The sequence below is a fragment of the Nipponia nippon genome, unplaced genomic scaffold (genome assembly GCF_047370975.1).
Source record: "Nipponia nippon isolate SJK-2023a ecotype South Korea unplaced genomic scaffold, ASM4737097v1 scaffold_7, whole genome shotgun sequence".
Lineage (NCBI taxonomy): Eukaryota > Metazoa > Chordata > Aves > Pelecaniformes > Threskiornithidae > Nipponia > Nipponia nippon.
Window position 1 is genome coordinate 51899654 of NW_028262391.1, and position 18156 is coordinate 51917809.

An 18156-nucleotide genomic window follows, 5' to 3' on the forward strand; every position below is an offset into this window, starting at 1 on the left:
CAGAGCGTCGGATCTGCAGCTTCGGATTGACGGAGAGAGTTGTACCGACTGCAGCAGCGAATAATTCGCTTTAATCTGTTATTGAGACGCAAGCCTGTATGTGCAAACACTTTTTATGCTGCTTGGTAGATATTTAAAACAAGTACATTTCTGAAATATTTCCTCAACGTGACAGAGTAATCCGGCATCATTGAGGAAAACTTTCTTGCCTGTTCTTCCAAGTGGTTTAGCGGTCTATTGGCATACAATTGTAATCAGCAGATTGTCTAAACAGTGTAATTAGCATTTCATAAATAGTTGCTGATTGTAGGTTAGCACTTTTGGCTTTCTTTGATGCTGGTACATCAAAATGCACCCTTTTGATCCCAGAATTATTCCTACCAGACAGGTACTTAATTTGACCTTGGCTTTGTTTTAGGAGCTGAGATGAGGAGAGAGTGTTTTAAATTGTTTTTTCTTGAACTAGCTAAAACGTGCTACTTTCCTATGTATTAGAAAAGAGATTTTCATTCTAAAAGGGAAGCAGTGAGTGATAGGATGTTACCTCAACCCATCCCATTCTTGAACTCGGGGAAGTTCATGGTAGTCAGAGTTTGGGGCGGATGGTGATGGTAAGACCTGTGTCACTGGGACGGGGGGTGTAGGAATGGGCCGCTGATAGGCTGATGTCAGTTCAGCCTGCAGAAATTTATGTCCACAGTCTCACTTCTATTCCAGTTATCTTGTAAAAGGTATGAAAATACAATGTTTAGAGTTTGGTTCCTTAACGTGCTGACGTGTGTATTTATATAACACCCGCATCATGATGGCATCTGGAAGCCAGGAGAATTATGCAATATGAGCAATACACTCCTGGAAAAAACATTTTTGGTGTCCCTAAAGTTAGTCCTTATTCCCTAAATTGTCTCATCACATGCTCGCACTTAAGACCACTGACTTCACTGACGTTTTTCACATCTGGAGTGTTTCCTCGAACGTGCCTGGCTTTTTCAGTTGTGTTCTTAGTGGTATTTATGAATTTTCTTACTCTCTTGTCATGACATTGAATTTTCTTACTGTAGGTAAACAATTTCTAGGTATTTGTTGTAAAGCAGCTGTGGTAAAATTAGCAATTATGTCAAGTTTTGTCTTGAAGTTACCTGAGGCTCCTTGTGAGCTCTAGTATAGACTGAGTTCCAAGTGGAAAGGGATTTGATTAACACGGAATTTTGAGGTTTATCTATTACTATAACTTAGTTGAAGGGTACAATAAAATAATCAATTTTCTACGGAATCTTATTTGCAGAAATTCTCTTTAACCATGTCTCCTGTACCTAGGAAAACAGGGCATTTCTTTCCCTTAAAGCTGACAATTGAAAATTCCCTGAAAAAGTTCAGATTTTGTGAACACTGAATGATTTTAATATTTGACTGTTTAAAATATTCTGGTTACTGACACAGGTTTAGTAAATCCTTCTTTAGGTATGTGTGGTAGAATAGGATTTCAGTTGTGTTTGAGGCTGTTCGTAAGCGCCCCCTGAATATAGCTTGCGCTGTAAAGCGTGCACGCTCCAGTGGTCCGTAGCTTTCTAGCTGTTTGAAAGGTATGAACGTAGTAGTTAAACAAAGGAACTGTAGAAATAAAATGGAAAACAGAGTAATTGCTTGGTAGCTGAGTTCTCCCTCCCTCCTCCCTCTCTCTGTGTTTTTAACAGCTCCCCCCATCTCTTTTTGGATGTCGTTGAGCCTGTGGATGAGAACAGTGTTACGGAAAGTGAATATCTGGTGACATGATTGATGTTCACAAGCATGTGAGGCTGGAGAAGCTGCCAAGCTTCTGCCATCCCGCCGACTGTAACAGGGCGAGCTTTCCTTCAGTGAGGACGATGCTGCCCTCCCCTCCTGCATCCCTTTGCCCAACCCGAAACGCTTCTCAGTTTTGGAGAGGGAAACTTGCCTCCCGGTTGTGGAGATCATACCCCCCCCTCCCAGCTGTCAAACGAGTAAACAATTACTCTTTTAAAAATTGTTTCAATATGGTCAATGCATGACCATAATTACGTTTGAAGAATTGAAGCCTGAAGGCGCAAGAAGTAACTTCAGAGGTGCTTCATTTTTTCCTGCGCTGTTCCAATATTTAGTACAGCAGATTTTGTTGTCATACGCTATTCGTTTAATAAAAAGAACTCCAAATGTATGACCCTTATGTGAAAAAATGCATTTTGTTAGCCAAACCCCCAAATAATCGCCCCTCTTCATGATTCTCTGCAGGCAGAATCTGAAGCCCTTGTTTTTCACAATACCCGTCATATTCTTGTCAATTAGAAAAAGATTCTGTTAATCAGTTTAATCATTTGAATTTTGAGTATGACATCCTGTTGCTTTTTCTCTAGACTTTAAAAATGATGTTGAATTTGGAAATGGAAGGAACACTTAACCAGATCTGTTTGGATTACACATGTAATGTCTTTATTTTATACATGTGGCTGTTAGATTCTCTGGGGGTAACACTTTCCCTAATCTTTCAAAATGTAACAACACCAGAGGGAAAGCCTGTGCCATCTCAGCAAATGGCAGCAAAGGCAACTCTGCCAAGTCCATGAAAATAACGTTTTACCTTTTAATTTTCTGAAGGAATGTGGTATTCGTGGAGAATGGGAAGCAGCACAACCTGGCAATACACAAACGCAATCTCTTGACGTGAAGTTTGTTTTTAGGAGGCTGATTTTGAAAGCGGTATCAAGATGGAATATTTCATGTCTGGTTTTGATATTGCAAATGTCTTCTCTTCCTCCTCAATTTGTTCTTAATTAAATTTCTTTACAATTTAATGTTTTATGTGGGTTGTTTCGTCTGCTGACTGACTTCTGACCTTTAAGAACGAGAGGATTACTTTCTCAGGAACGTTGTTTTCATGGGGTTTTCTTTTTTTTCCTAATTAGCCCTGTTTTTAAAAAAAACCAACACTTTCTCCCCTTACTTTGCCCATGAGATGCCCCAAAAGTTTGGGAGCGTATGGTCGTTTCAGACATCATTGCTGACGATCTTTGTGTTTGTACCAGATCATCTTCACTGCATTTCCAAGCTTTTTTTTTTCTCTTCGAACCACAAAAAGATTTATTTTGCAGTGCACAAGCAAGATTCTAGAACTTGTTGTGTCAGTCGTCTTTTTTGGTTTTATACGAACTTTGGCAAAAATGTGCTGTGTTTCTCTTCTCATCTACGACGTGGAAGGCAAAACAGTATGGTGCACCTGTCGGCTTTCAAAGCTGACTTCTTTAATTTTCCCGATGCACACATGCCTTCCTCCTAAGCTTCTGCTGGATGAGATTTGAAGGTTGGTTCTTGCTTGCAAACCAGCGGGATTTCCTCTTTGCGCGTTTCAGAACAGCCCGGGTCTCTGGGACGGCTTTGTGCAGACCTTGCTGGCTCCCAAGCTGCTGCTCGCATCTATCTGGCCTATAGAACTCGCTCAGGCTCTTGCAATCTGTTAAATAACTGAACTATTTTAAGTCTCTGGTGTGTTTTCATAGAAAGCTTTGTTTAGGAAGTGAGGTTCCCAAAGAAAGCAAACTTTGGACCCTTAATGTTTAAAAACAAGCACATCCTTTGTTTTGAATGTTACCGGCAACCCTCCATTGTCCTAAATAAAAAGACCACTACAAACACAGTCAGCCATCCTTAGATGATCCAAATCCTTTACTTCACTCTTCTTGTATAAGAGCATCTGTCTTCCAACATACTGTTGTCTTTTTGCCAAAGTGCTGAATTATATTGCTGAATGTATTTTTTATGTGTTTTTAGCAGGGTTGTTAATGTGGCTCATAGATACTGTGCTGCTTACAAATTACAGTACTTCATGCTGCTTTTGACTAGCAAACGTTCCGAAGTATACTGAAGTATTTCTGTCTTTTCTAATATGGACTTCCCCTAGTTAAACGTCTCATTTGCAGTATCTTGCTTTAGTGCTGCCTTTCTGACTTTTTTTGGTATTTGACATACTCAGAATGAGACAGCTGAAAGCTCTCCTGCATGTGATCATTTATGGATGGAGAACAGAAAGTCAGCACGCTTCAGTTTTCTAATATTGTTTGCACATGTTTTCGGGATGTGTATCTCTACTACAGGTAAATCATATTTCTAATGTTTATGGTGAACTTTTTATCTACCTAAAAAATACTCTGCTGTCTTCAGCGTTAGATTTGTCTTCAGTCATCGGTGGACTGTTATGAAATGTGGTTGCTAAAGACCTGTTCGTAGAATAACATTTTAGATTGTAATACCAACTGGATAGATTTATACATCTGAAATTCATTTAACCTTTATATCAACTATCTTTGTACTTCAGGGCTAATTTTTCATGCCTAATTTGCACATGCAGTTACTGTGACTGAGTAGGCAGTTGTGGTAAAAATCTGTGCAAATAGCAGGCGTTCCGTCTGTACCAGTTTTACACCTTCGAGCCCTGCAACAGCTAAGTAGGAGTTTCATGAATAAGGGAAAAGAAATGAGCACGCCTGGCTTTGAAAATCTGTGCTTGATGTCTTAGGTCTCTCTAGCCTAAAATCTTCTTCTCTGACTCTACCCTGCTTAGCTTGTTATCTATTTTCCATGCTTTCCGCTGTAGTCATGTTCTCCCCATGAAGGTAGTGGTCTCTTTATCCAGTATTTCATGGCCATTCCTCATCACATGGGTTAAATGATAGCTTTTGTGATCAGTAAGTCGAAAAAGGTCTTTTCCCGTCTTCCCTCAATAGAGCGATTCCTGGGACGTTTTATGTCACAGCTCTGGCACTCATCATCTTTCTCAAGCTCTTGTCCTACGTGGCTTGGGTCTCCTAGTATGAACAGCTCACTGCACCTGAGACTATCCTGCCCCAAATAATTTATATTGCTTTTGATTTCTCTTTGAATTAAGTGACATCCTGGGATATCCCATGGATTACACTGTAACAGTTAAAATTCCTAACTAGACTGCTTTTCTATGAGGGTTTTCTCTGACCTACAATTGATTCGGTCACTTCTCTAAACAGAGCAGCATACAGTGTGAAAGTCATCAAAATGTATTTATAAATGAAATATGGACATTTTTTCCAAATAACCACAGAGCATATGACCGTGTTTTATGTAGGACTACACAAGTACTTTTGTACGTACTGACAGCTGAAGTCGTATAAGGAGTTAAAGCACAGCTATTTTTATTGGACATTACTGCGAACATTTATAAACCCATTTCTCTGTGTAGTCGATATTAGTAATAGATTACACTGAGAAATGTGGTCTCGGTATTTACAATACAGAATGTGCTTTCCTTTTGCTGACACCTGTGGAAAGGAGACTTGCACAGCAGCAGATGATAATTTCAGTCGAATTTCCTCCTTTTCTACTCCCACCCCCTTTTTTGAGACGTAATGTAGGCGTTGGAAAGCAATCTCTAAGTAACGTCCTTGCTGTCACTTGCCCGTGAGAGATCTTGGGGCCTTTAAAGCACTTTTGAATTGGCTTTTTTGATGCCAGTGTTGTCTTCCTTTATGTTCTCTACTTTATGTCAAGTTGTTTTTTGAACAGATCGATAAAAAAAGTTATTTAGAGCACAGAAAAGAAATGTGTTTAAAAAACGATGGTGACTTTAGAGAGACAGTATTCCACTTGACTATGTTAGATCAGTAACCTGCCAATTTCAGTTTCTGAGGACTCTGGGCTCATTTGTAATGCAAAGGAAAGTACAAAGCTCTTAGTTTGTGCAAACCTGGCATTTTGCGGCTGTAGGCTTCAAATCATTTGTCTTACAGGAGCGGACCATATCCTGTTCGTAGGACTACGCAACAGCTTAAGCCAGTACTTTATAGGATCAGGTTCCTATTTGAGAGCAAGATCGAAAACCCAGTAGGTTGAAAAGATCATTTGACTTTGCAGAGTATGGAGAGCAACTGATACCAAAAGGAAAATATGAATCTTAGAGATCCTTCAAACATGTCGAGTCAAGGCATATATTACAGCTTTGGATTGTTTAACTGCAGTATTACACATCTAAATCTGGAAAGTTTAGAAGTACTGAAGTTTTAGAGACTGTTAAATGTTCAGATAGTTCTGTTTTAATTCGTGGGTTTTGAACCTTTGGGTTTACTTTTTCAAGTGTTTTTGCTGCAGCCATGAGGATTATAAATTTCTCTTAACGTCCAGTCAAATGCTCTCAACTGTTGATGCTTTAAGCAAAATATAAACCACTCTGAAGCTTACAATGAAATGGCAAAAGTATGTAGCAATGCGAGGAGGACCTTGAAACAGCTGACGGCGCGCAACATGTTTCCTTCCCGGTTTTAAAGCCATTTGTCCAGATGTTGAAGCAAGTATTTTGTGTCATACCTGAAATAGTCTTTTCGCTCCCTCTGTTTCTCGTATAACTAGGCTTCCCCTTTGGGTGCAGAGGTTGCGCATGATAACGAACCTGGTTTGAGCTGGCAGCAGGACTCGGTCTCTGTGAGCTTTGTTTCAGAATACTCAGTTCAACTCACAAGTCAACGCTGTGTTTCTGTAATGGTTTGGCAACTTAGCAAATGCTGAAAAATGCATAATGTGGCTCTTTAAATGACTTAATACTAGTAGTAACGTTTTCAGAAGATTCTAGTTTTGTATTGCGTTTTTATTGGATCCTGATGAATTTTGAACTGAGCTTTAAGAGAGGTGTTTTTTTTTTATAGGGAGCTTTATATGGCTTCCTACTTATCAGACCTACACATATTGTGGGGCACCATCAGGCGAGAAATAAAGCTTTATCCCGTTTTGGCTTCCGAGTGCTGGATCCTTCTGTTGGTCAGCGTTGCGCAGCTTGAATGTAACAGTGCAGTTTCCATGGATGGAAGTGTAAAGAATTTCATAGACCACTGACATTTTTAACTAAATAACCGCGTGGTGTTTTTCGTAATGTCATTGTATTCCTTTAGGTAGTGTCAAGCACGAGGGCAGTTCCAAAATTTTCAGAGTTGTTTTGTTCACCTTGCGCGTGTGACTGTGTGTGTCATCTATGCGCTTTCCTGAAAATATGGATTTATGCTGATTTTCACCCCTTTGTGTTTCTCTCTAATTACAGGTCACTTGTTTTACAAATTTGGAATCACAGAATCTGACTGGTATCGAATCAAGCAAAGCATAGATTCCAAATGCCGAACAGCTTGGAGGCGGAAACAGCGAGGGCAGAGTCTTGCTGTGAAAAGCTTTTCAAGGCGAACACCTTCATCATCGTCTTACAGTGGTTCAGGTAAAAAACCAAACAAACCCTCCCAAACCCACAAAAACCAAATAAACCCCAACAGAAATGGGAACGTAAAGTAATAATGCCATTTGTTTTTCAATATACGTGAAAATTATTTTGATCTTAAGATATATTTACAACAGGTGCATGCAGTACCCACAAATGTGAATATTTTTATGTAACAAAGATAAATGGAGAAACCCATGTTTCTCACAATTGAATTTTTGGAGTGGATTTTATATAATTGCATATTTTTTTTGAAGTACCATTTATCTTTGGCAAAGAGGCCTCTTTATTACAGTGTAGGTATGTCTACAGTGCTCATCAAGGAGTGTATCCATGTACTAGGTGAAGCCAGCCATTCATAGTTAAATCATCATGGGCCTTCAGTGCAAGCCAACCGCCTCCTTGTACATTCGGAGTCCTTGGCAGCCTCGTGGGGCTTGTACCAAAGTAGATCCCTGGTAGGATGAGCTTCTAATCCTGGTTCATCTACAGATTGCAGGCATGCTCCTGGTTGCAGTGCATTAATGATCCCAGAAGGGAAGTGAGGTGCGCGTGGTTGTTCACAAAGAGGGAGAAGGGAGTCTGTCTCTACAACAGTGGCAAATCTGTATTTTACTAGAAATGAAAGTGTACTATATTCCAGTGTGTGAGAGAGGTTGCCTTTGTTGATTTGAATGTTATCTGAATGCCTGGCTTCACTGAGATGCTTGAGAATGTCCATCCGCATGTGTTAACTGAAAAAATTAGCACATGCAGCTTCGTGCTATCATATGGCTTTTTTACCTTGTTAAATTTTTTGAGTAGAAGGTCAAAATGTTTCCGCAACTGATGTTCGTAAGAGGAGTCAAGTGAATAAATCTTTCTCAGTGGGTTCGCGCCATTTAGTAGGACGTGCTAAATTTTGTTCCTGAAGTATTGTCCTCTGAAGAAATTAAATGTTGTAGGTGATTCTATATTTCCATATAGGTATGTAGGCACGAATAGCAATAACAAATGAAAAATACTGACCTAAGAAGTGTTCTCATAGGACATTTCTGGCTCATGCTTTTAATATAAAGCAGTGTTATGGGACATTTGTACATCATATATTAAAAACAGTGTTTTGGAAGTGAGCCCAAAGAAAAGGAAGTAAGTTTATTTGCCTGCATAAAATTTTTGGTTGCATGTTAACACTAACCACTGTATCTCATGCAAGGAATGCCAAAATCTGCTTTCAATGGAAAATTTTATGTGCTGGAACTGGGAATCATATCCAAAATTCTCAAATTAAAACAACTAATCAACGTAATGATAACCATAAGGCATATATGTTGATGGGATTTTTATTTTCAGTCTCTTAGCAATCAGTATTTTAGAATAAAAATGCAGTAGTAAGTGGATATTATGGGCCTGTGCTCATTAGACCGTACTCCTTGACTGTTGTTGAGATTTATTATTAAAAAATATTAATCTTTAATCTCCTGGTTTGGAGATTTGGGGAGTCCAGTGTAGAGATGTGAAACACAGACTCAGGCTCAGTGAATTCTTGTCTTCAGGAGGCCATAAGATAATAAGTTTTGGTGTTTGGTTGTTTTTGTTGTGGTGGTGGTGGTGAAGCTGAAAACTCAATTCTTTTCCCTCCAATTCCACTAATCTGGTTTGCGAGTAAATTGTTGCATGGGTACAAAGACACCTGCGTTAACTCCCGGGATTGCGGCAGCGTGCTATCTGAGCAGGTGCGAGGAGAGTGGTACGGACACACGCGAGATGGCTCTGCAAGAGCCGTATTTTGGGTTGTGCGCCCCGGGAGCTGAGCTGGCTGCCTTTGGTACATCAATCTCCAGGATTTTCCCAGCAGATTTTATGCCACCTGGGTCTCCCACTGTACAGGCTGTCTCATCTCCCGAGTCCCCTAGAGAGCACAGAGGTGGCTGCATGTCCTTATAAAGGTGTCTTTGGTCCTGAAGATGATGAAGGTCAGCTGGTCTCGGCGCGTCATTGGCAGGACTGTATAGACTGCGCAGCCACAAGTAGAGTACCGGCAATAACATTAACAGCTGCCTTTGGTAACGGTATGTGAAAATGTTCCCATGGATTCACAGGCTTTTGTTAATTTTCTTTAAAATATTGCTCTTACTCAGAATGTCATTGGCACCATTTTCTGGGAGGCTGTAAAGATGTTAGATGAATTCACCACTACGTTTGCACCCACTGTGAAAAAGCTCTTGGAAAAACAGTCCGCTTTTCAGAATCAGGTGGTCCTTTGAAAAACTAATTTGCATTCCAAAATCAGGTGGGAGTGGTATTTCACCTGAAGAAAGAGGAGGAGGTATGAGGCAAAACAGGAGAGCAGGTTGAGAGGCCACATGAGCGTATAGGGAAAAGGAAGAGAAGAAAAGATGCAAGGAAAAAATGTAGACTCACACGGGTTTAAAAAGGTAACTTTTGCATGACGGGGCTGTAATTCCACCGCTCTGTTCAGGTAACTTCACGAACCGCTCAGGCTTCGCCTTTGTGGTTTGACATCCCTGGAACCCCTCAATGGAATTCACAGGCATCTGTTCCTTATTATATGCACTGTGTAGTGGATATAGCAGAATTCCTGCTGCCAGCTAGCAGGAAAGAGAGGTAATATTTCACAGCTCTGAAGTAAAGGAGGTCTGTATTTCACAGTTATGACAACATAGCTGTCAAATATGGCTTTTTAAAGTGTTACATATGAACCCAGACAGTTTTTATGGTAGCATTTGTTTCAGGGGGCAATTTAAGGTGAGCCTTGGAACGGTCTGGAATTCAGCTACTTGAGAAACTGTCTTTCCCACTATTGTTAGTTATAGCTGTTGAGATCAGCTTCGAGGCGCTTTATGTCGGGTCTCCACCCCGCTGTGGTCGCTGCTGTCTGCAGAAGGATACCTGCGTTCGCTTTCACTGAGCAACGCGTTGCTCCATGTCACTTCGCATGTAACAGGCATTTGAGTTGTTTATCTGTTGGGCGGAATATAGTAGCTGCTTCGCACAGAAGATAAAACGACAGGAAAAAAAAAAAAAAGGCTCTTAAAAGCTTGTGAACGGCTACTGTGTCGTGTTTACACTGCGAAGGATGTGTGAAGGGGCAGCGTAGTTTCTTGTCTAACGTCCTCAGAGCAGTTCTGAGAAGCTCCAGCTCTGGCCCCCCTCACTCAGCATCAGACTGTGTGACTTCTGTTCAGAGAAGCTATAATTATTTGGTTTGATCAGGCGATGTAGTCGAGCATGGCGCTGTGACTAGCCAGGTTAGGTCACTGAGGACCTTAAGCTTAAGTGTATCAGCTGCTCTGACAGTTGAGATACAGCAGTGGTGTCGCACACATTCAGTAGGAAAGCACTTTCATTTCACATCTTGTAAACAAGCATTTCAGATTATGCCGCATGGGGGGAAAACGTACACGTACACTCACTCCTTTTACCAGGTCGAATGCGATAAACCTAAGCTATTTGTGGAAGTACTTCAACCCACTGATTCTTAGCTAAATGAAGACAATTTCCTAGGGAAGTTTTAGGGCTTACCCTCAAAGATATTCCCGTAGTCTTCAGAAAGCACTTCTTTTTAAGATGCACTATTGCCATCACCAGATGCCTTGAGTAGACGCATAGCATCACAGTGTCTGCCGTGCAGCTGAGCTGTTCTGAAAACAACATTAAGAGGTTTCAATATGATTTCAATGTCCCGAGTGTTCATGAATGAACAGCACGTTCCCTGTATGAACTTTTTCCAGAGTTTGGTAAGGTTTTTCCACTTCTGAACTTGTGATTGTAGTATTTCATATTAAAATTGTGACCAAGAGGTGCAGCAGAAAAAAGGCTCAGATCCCAAACCGTTGTGTTTGATTAGCTTGACGTAATTGTTTTCATCAGCTATCTCTAGGGGCTGGTAATAGCAAGATAGCTTTCTGTTATGTTGTAGTCTAATAATACGTTTCGATCAGCAGAAATTTATTGGCACTTTCTTCAAGTGCTGCAAAGGAGCACCGTTCCTTTCTGTGTTACAGAATATTTTCTTAAATGCTGGTATGCTAAAAGTCTAGAATAACTTAGTATTTTCTGCTTAGCAGTGAAAATTGCTGAACATCTCTACATTTCATTAAAAAGAGTATTTTTGTTAGTCCTGAAATAGTCTCAAATCAGCATGGTCACTGCCCTGCTGGACATCCTCCCCTATGAACGAGGGGACTTGATTTTCCAAAACTGCTTTTTAGCAGCAATTAACTTGCCTCATTTAAAACAAACAAACAAAAAAATATAGGAGCCTGAAACTCGCCTGCCTGTGACCTGACTTTGACTTCTCTGGCTCTGAGGAATCTTGAGGGTGGTTGAACACGGTAACAGGTTGCCCAGGGAAGCTGCGGAGACACCATCCCAGGAGACAGTCAAAATCCACCTGGCCGCAGTCCAAAGCAACCGGTTCTGGTTGCCCATGCTTTGAGGAAGGGCATTGGATTAGATGATCTCCAGAGGTCACTTCCAACCTCATCTGTTCTGTGATTTTGTGGTTTTTATGAATTATTGCACACATAAGAAATAATTCTGAATTATTTACATCTAAAGAGGATTGCTATTCTTGAGTTTCATTCTTATGTGCTTGTTGGACATGTCAAAACTTTTGGGCTTTTTCTGCTTTTTGTGCATAAGAGTTTATGTAGCACGTGGGTTTGATTTGAGGCGTGCAGTTAAAAATGATAACGGATGTCCTCTGCTCTGTTTATCATATGGAAAAATTAGCTATGCAAATGACATAGAAAAGCAGGAGGGTGAGCCCATAGTCCTTACGTAGCTTTACAAGTTTTTGGTGTTGTAATTCTGTGATAGCGTTCAAGTGTTTAGAGCTCAAGAGGAACTGATCTGCAGACAAAAACATGTCTAAGGAAGCTGGTAGGAAAATACAAATGAATCTCTCTTCTCTGTCCTTCACCCCCAAAGATATTAATGGAGATTGTTCTACATTTAATTGACTGTGCAACTTTACAGTAGCCATAAGATTTATGGGTTGCATAAAGTTGTTGTAGCAGGCTTATATTTAGGCAGAAGTTGGTTTTCCTTATTTTATCTGGCTGCTCTGTTTGAAGCTGTTGCCTTTTGTTGGAATTTAGGTATTAATTACAGTGGTTCGCTCTGCTCTTCTCAGAGCCAACGCTTTGGTCCTTGATGTGTGTTTTTCTCTTGTTTTTTTTTCTGACAAGAGTTGTACACATGGCTGCCATGATAATTTAGCTAGATATTCTTCTTAAAGACATTAGCAGTCTGTGGAGGGAAGGCAGTAGCAAATGAGGTTTTTGGGAGGAGGATTAATTGAAGAGTGCCTTCTCCCTTTCTTTTAATTTCTCTTAAGATTGTTAAAGCTGTTATCACAGTTTTCCATGTTGGAATTTTTAATTAGTTGTATGACTTTGGGATTTATATGTAGATTTAGGCTGAAGTGCTCAGCCTGTGCCGAGATGTCACATATAAAAAAGGATGTGCAGCCAAATCTTCAAAGCTGTTCTGCAGAATTGGAGGTATTTAGCACTGGATGAGTCAGGTTGAGATAATGGCTTACAGTATACGGTTTTATTTCTATTAATTATTCAGTAATGGTGGTTTTCCTGCTTTTTGTTTTTGAGGACTGCTTTGCTACATCTGGCCATTAACCTTTCCTTGCTAGGATTACGCATCACGGACGCAAGAAAATACATCCTAGCTCGTAAGCAGAAGTGTGAGGCTGGGAGGCCTATACGCTAGGAAAACAATTTTGAATAACAACCCGTAAGGAGACTAAGCCTGAATCCCCTCTGCTACCGAATCTGCACCTCCTACCTTTCCTTCCAGAATGAGAAGCCGGATGCTCAGCTGATCTATGAAGTAGAATAGGAAAGAATCAGAAAATGCTAAAGGTTTTGCCTTTGAAGTGAGGAATTTTAAAACTGATCTCAGTTGAGAATTAAACACACATATTCTTGAAACAGCTGCAAATAACTTTTGTCTGACAAATCTAATCTTGCTCGGCAATGTCTGAGGAAGATTAGCTTGGAGAAATGTGGCAGAAGGAACTGCTTCGGTAGGGGTAATATTGCCAACTCTTGAACATTCGCCTGAGAAGACAGACTCACTTGGGCTACATTTTCTTTGACTCATAAGCACATGCAGTAAACAAACGGAAAATGTAAAAGGTCCAATTTCAACTTGGGAGGAAGGAATATTTCGGCAGTCGGTTTTTTTCCCCCCCGTATCCCGACTGAATCACCTGTGGAATGGTCAGTGCAGCATCTCCCGTGCTGTGGGCGGCTCCATGGCTCTTCCACCGAGGGGAGGGTGCTTTGGGAATGCCATGGAGAACGTGCTCGGTAGCCGCACTACGTCAGCTGCTCGGTTCATGTCAGAGTACCCCTTTAACTAGTGCAATGGAAAATTTCAAAACAAGAGTTCAGCTGTAGAGCTTCTCAGTGCCAGGGATTCTCTAATATATCAAAGTTGTAAATGTGAGGCTAGATAGTTTACATGATGGTGATTTATAACTGTTGACATATCCTCTATTCAAGCTGTGTCCTATTCATGTTTGTGTTTGTTTTTAATGGGGAACGTTTAAAAATGGGTAAATATTACTTTTGTCTGGTCAGAGATTTAGAGGGGAAAAACAATACTTATAAAAGATGTTTTGTTTTTAGACACTGTTGAATCCTCTCTCTGTCTTCCTAAGAAGAAAAAAACCCCGCCAAAATCCAACTAAAAAAGAAAGAAAACCCAACTGTGGTTGTTGCAGTGCAGCCAAACTGAAATCTATTTATAAGTGACCATGCAAAAGATGCACAGTGTGATTGCGTTCAGTCTGTGCCTCCTATTCCCACCTCTGAAAAGCATAATAATTTCTGGCATCTGTGAAGCAAAAGATAGTTTACAAATAAAGGCTTTTGGACTTTACAGTTAAAAATGTATCTGAATATGTGCATATTATATCTATGTAAATACATATTTTTATCTGATGCAGCTCTATTTCTTTGATACTATTATTGCATAACTTTCTTCATCAGAAAATAAATACTTATTATAAATGCATCTTCGTGTTTTCTCCGAAGTACAGCACTGCAGTTTGTGTAATGGTAAGCGTAAACTACAGGAAAAGCACTGCTAGAAGGTTATTAAATCGAAGTGAAACACCTCCTACCTCGCTCCTGTCCCAAGTCTAGTTTTGCTGTCTGTGTATGTGTATTTACATTTACACTATATGTGTTTGAGCATATGAAGTTGTGTATGTATGCATACGTGTGTACACACGCACACATCTAAATGATGGATTATGTATTTGGACGCTGTGGTTTGCCCAGAAGCTGAGCTGTAACTCGACTCAGCTGTTGAATTACATAGTGGGGGACTGGGAAGCACGATGGAGGGACAAAATCACAACGGAATGGACTGGTGGTAGCCTGTAAGAAGCAAGATGAATAACAGCGGGCTTTCTTAGCCGTTTAGCATCCTAACAAAATGCTTTTGTAAAATAAAAAAATACGGAAAAATAATTGCATAAAATATTATTAGGACTGAAGTAATGAAAATGAGAGAAAAAGTCAAAGACACAGAGGCTTAGGTAAATGATTTTTGTAGAGTATCTGTCACTTCCAGTGACCGTGACAAAGCCACTGGCAATGGAAAGCATGATCTACTATCAGAATTTGAACAAATCATGGTTTTATTTGGTTGACGGTGCAGTTTCTCATACTAGGTACAGGACTCTTCTGCCACTCGGGAGTTGTTAATCCCATCCTGAATTCTGTACAGCAAACGTCCACTGTACAACAGTGCAGGAAATACTGGAATTGCACAGTAAGCAACAGGACTATATGTAAGAAATTATAAACGTTCTGCAGTTACCTACTAGTCAAATGTATTAAAGATGTATATAGTATTAAAGACGTATGTCCAATAGACAGCAGAAACATGTAGTTGTTATGTTTTGCTCAGTTACTGCATAAGTGTCCGGGTTGTAGTTATGTATTTGCAGATTGTTAACATAATGAGAGCTGTCTAGTTGAATTGTTAAGCGACTGAACTTTTCAAGAAATAAGCACATACTAGCTTGGTGGTTTTGAGTTAGTTTCCAGTTCCCATGTTGAGACTCAAAACTCAAAATTATCTTCTTACACAAACATTTGCAGACAGGATGAAAAAAACCCAAATGGATGATTTTATTAAAGAACATTTCCATTAAAATATTTGTATGAGTGGATAAAGCTCATTCTTGCAAAACGAACATTCTCTTTTCAGTACAAGTCTTAGAGTATGACGTAGAGGTATTAAAATTCTATGAAACATGACTTCCTGCTGTGTTGGTTCAAAAAAACCAACCATCATTTTAAAAATCAAAATATATCAGTCATCAGTCATCTCTGAGCAGGATAAGGCCTATCTAGTGCTTATTTAAGCAATACATACAATCTTGTAAAGAAACGATCTGCAATGGAAGCAGAGGGACACCGTTTCTAAAATATTTTCATTATGGTTTCCGGTACTTGGACAGCTTGAAAGCCCTATAGTATTGAATGTTGCCACGTGTTAGATGTTAATGCGTTTTACGTTACGTTGTAGCATAAAAGTCATTGTCAGAGCAATAAATAATTAAGGAAAAATTGTAAAACACTTAATGCTTCAGGGATTTCATTCAGTGTATTTTTGTGGCATAGCAAAAGAAAAATGTTAAAATTGTTTATAGGAATACTGTATGTAAAAAGTATTTCTTCAAATACATTATTCTAAAAGCCCTTATGACAGTCCCGATCTCCAAGAGGTCTCAAATTAAAAAAAAGGAAGAAAACTAGGACTGGTGCTGAATTTTAGCATGATATTAGTATATAGTAGTATGATATTGGGACATTTTAAGGTTTTTCCTAGCAGTGTGTACTTGAACTTGTCACATGTGCTGCAAAAGTGTTACTGATCGATAGCCCCAGCTTTTTTGCCTCGTTCCTAAAGGGACATATGGTATCTAGTGATACATTTACCTGCTAGCGGTATCTTGCTCTACAAGACCCATACGTAGCATTAGTCTCTGGTCCATTGTATTCCACTTCACCCTTTCAGTACAGAATTATTGACATTATTAGTCTCTCAGTATCACTGACACCAAACGCATAAAAAAAGTCATGTTTCAAAAAAAAAAAAAAAATTAAAGTGCTTTTATGCTAAAACCCCAAATTTTAGTTCTTTTTACTTGCCTTTTGCCTCTTAGATTTATCAGCATCCTTTCCCTGCAGCTGGAAAACCTAGAAATGAATCTGGGATAGGTCTACTTCTAACGTCAGTTGTTATCCTCTTGAAATCACGCGATGGTTTCCCTGATGGCCGTCACTCTTACCCAAAGATAACGGCCAGGTGTCTTCCGTTTTGTAGGGGCATTTTCAGAAGGCCTTACTTTGCAGCGTGAGGTAGTGTTTAAATTCATCTCAGTCCAGAAATCAACCTGCTGTTTTGAGGTTAAAAAAAAAAAAAAATAATTCCAGGCTCCTGTGTGTCCTTATGAATTAGAGGTGATGGATCTTGAAAAACAATTGAGACGCATCCTTTATTGATACGATAACTTCAGTTTAGATTCAAACGTATCCTCGTGGTGGTGGCGGCAGTAAGAGTTCTCAGCTACGCAGGTGCACAAAAGAAAGTGTCGAACTGCTTAGGAAATACACGTGGTTTTGCTGTGATATGACTTTTACAGTTGCAGAATCTTTAATCTCTATTCAAAAGATGCTTTTTAAACGTATGCTTTCTCAGAAACCAAAAAAGCTTTTGGAACTCCTTTGGCATTTGTAGCAAATCTCCAGGTGAGCAATGAACATGCGTAAGATTATTGACGTATAAATGCTCCGCATCTACTTACTGACTGCATTTGTTTTCCACGGTTTTTAAGTATGCGTTGTTGCGTGGCCGCTGACATGAGATATACACATATAATAAAGCTGGGGTTTTGTCTCTTTTTCAGAGGGTTCGCAGAGTTCAGTTTCAGCTTCTAATGAGATGCAGCAGAACCAGCCACAGGCCCTACACTATGCACTAGCCAATGCTCAGCAGGTTCAGATCCACCAAATAGGAGAAGATGGACAAGTCCAAGTAGTATGTACTCAACTTTTTCTAAATTATTCCATTTAAACAATCTAGATTATTGAAAACTTTGCTTCGGGCGAAATTTAATTTTTTTTTTTTTTTAAAAGTGACCTATGATCACTTCTTCAGCATGATTTTCAGAACAGAAACATTGAAGGCTTATGAAAAAATTTTTAGAGTTATTTGGTAAGAATCTTCATGCGGGATTTGCTCACGCAATTGTTGCAAATAAATGCACAGTCATTACTGTATATAGAATTGACTAGTCTCCGCCTAGCCTTTTGCTTGCACTTGCCATAATAATAGCCGACCTACTAAGCGTGTGATTTACGCTTCAGAGGTAGTTCTAGCTATGACTTTCAAAACAAGAATGCATGTATTTATTTTCATTTTAAAAAACCTTCATTCTCAGGCATTTTTGAACATCTGTTAGCTGAATCCTTTACATGTGTATTCATTTAGATACATGTATACAAGTAAAAGTTATAAATAACGACATTTTTTAAGCCTGAGACTCCTACCATAACTCAGGCCATGATTATTTTTATATGTGGTTTTAGTGTACTCTGAAAAAACGCACCTTGGCATTAGTTCCTGTGTGCCACAGTTTGACTACAAGGATTGTTTTAAATTCCAATTTAAAAAAAAAAGTCGAAGAAAATAATGAAATAATGGATTGTGCGGCATTTCTGACGTGCGGCATTCAGAAATAGCGAATTATAGCTGCACGCTCATTCTTTTGTGGTAGAAACCTGAGAATCTAATGTGTGAAATCTGCCTGCCGTTAGTTTTCAAGAACTTCAGGCTTTGCAGTTCACAGCGTTTCTGCGTGGTTGTATAAC

At 39.6% G+C, this 18156-nt stretch overlaps 1 protein-coding gene across 7 annotated transcripts in view; it reads left to right on the forward strand.

Annotated features, from left to right (window-relative positions):
- Positions 1-18156, forward strand: part of BANP (BTG3 associated nuclear protein) — a 155042-nt gene that overhangs the window by 62402 nt on the left and 74484 nt on the right. For all 7 annotated transcript variants that reach the window (XM_087739724.1, XM_087739727.1, XM_087739728.1 and 4 more), the window contains 2 exons: positions 7070-7237; positions 17193-17323. In XM_087739724.1, coding sequence (XP_087595850.1) covers positions 7070-7237; positions 17193-17323 — 299 coding nt within the window. The remainder of the gene's footprint in view (positions 1-7069; positions 7238-17192; positions 17324-18156) is intronic.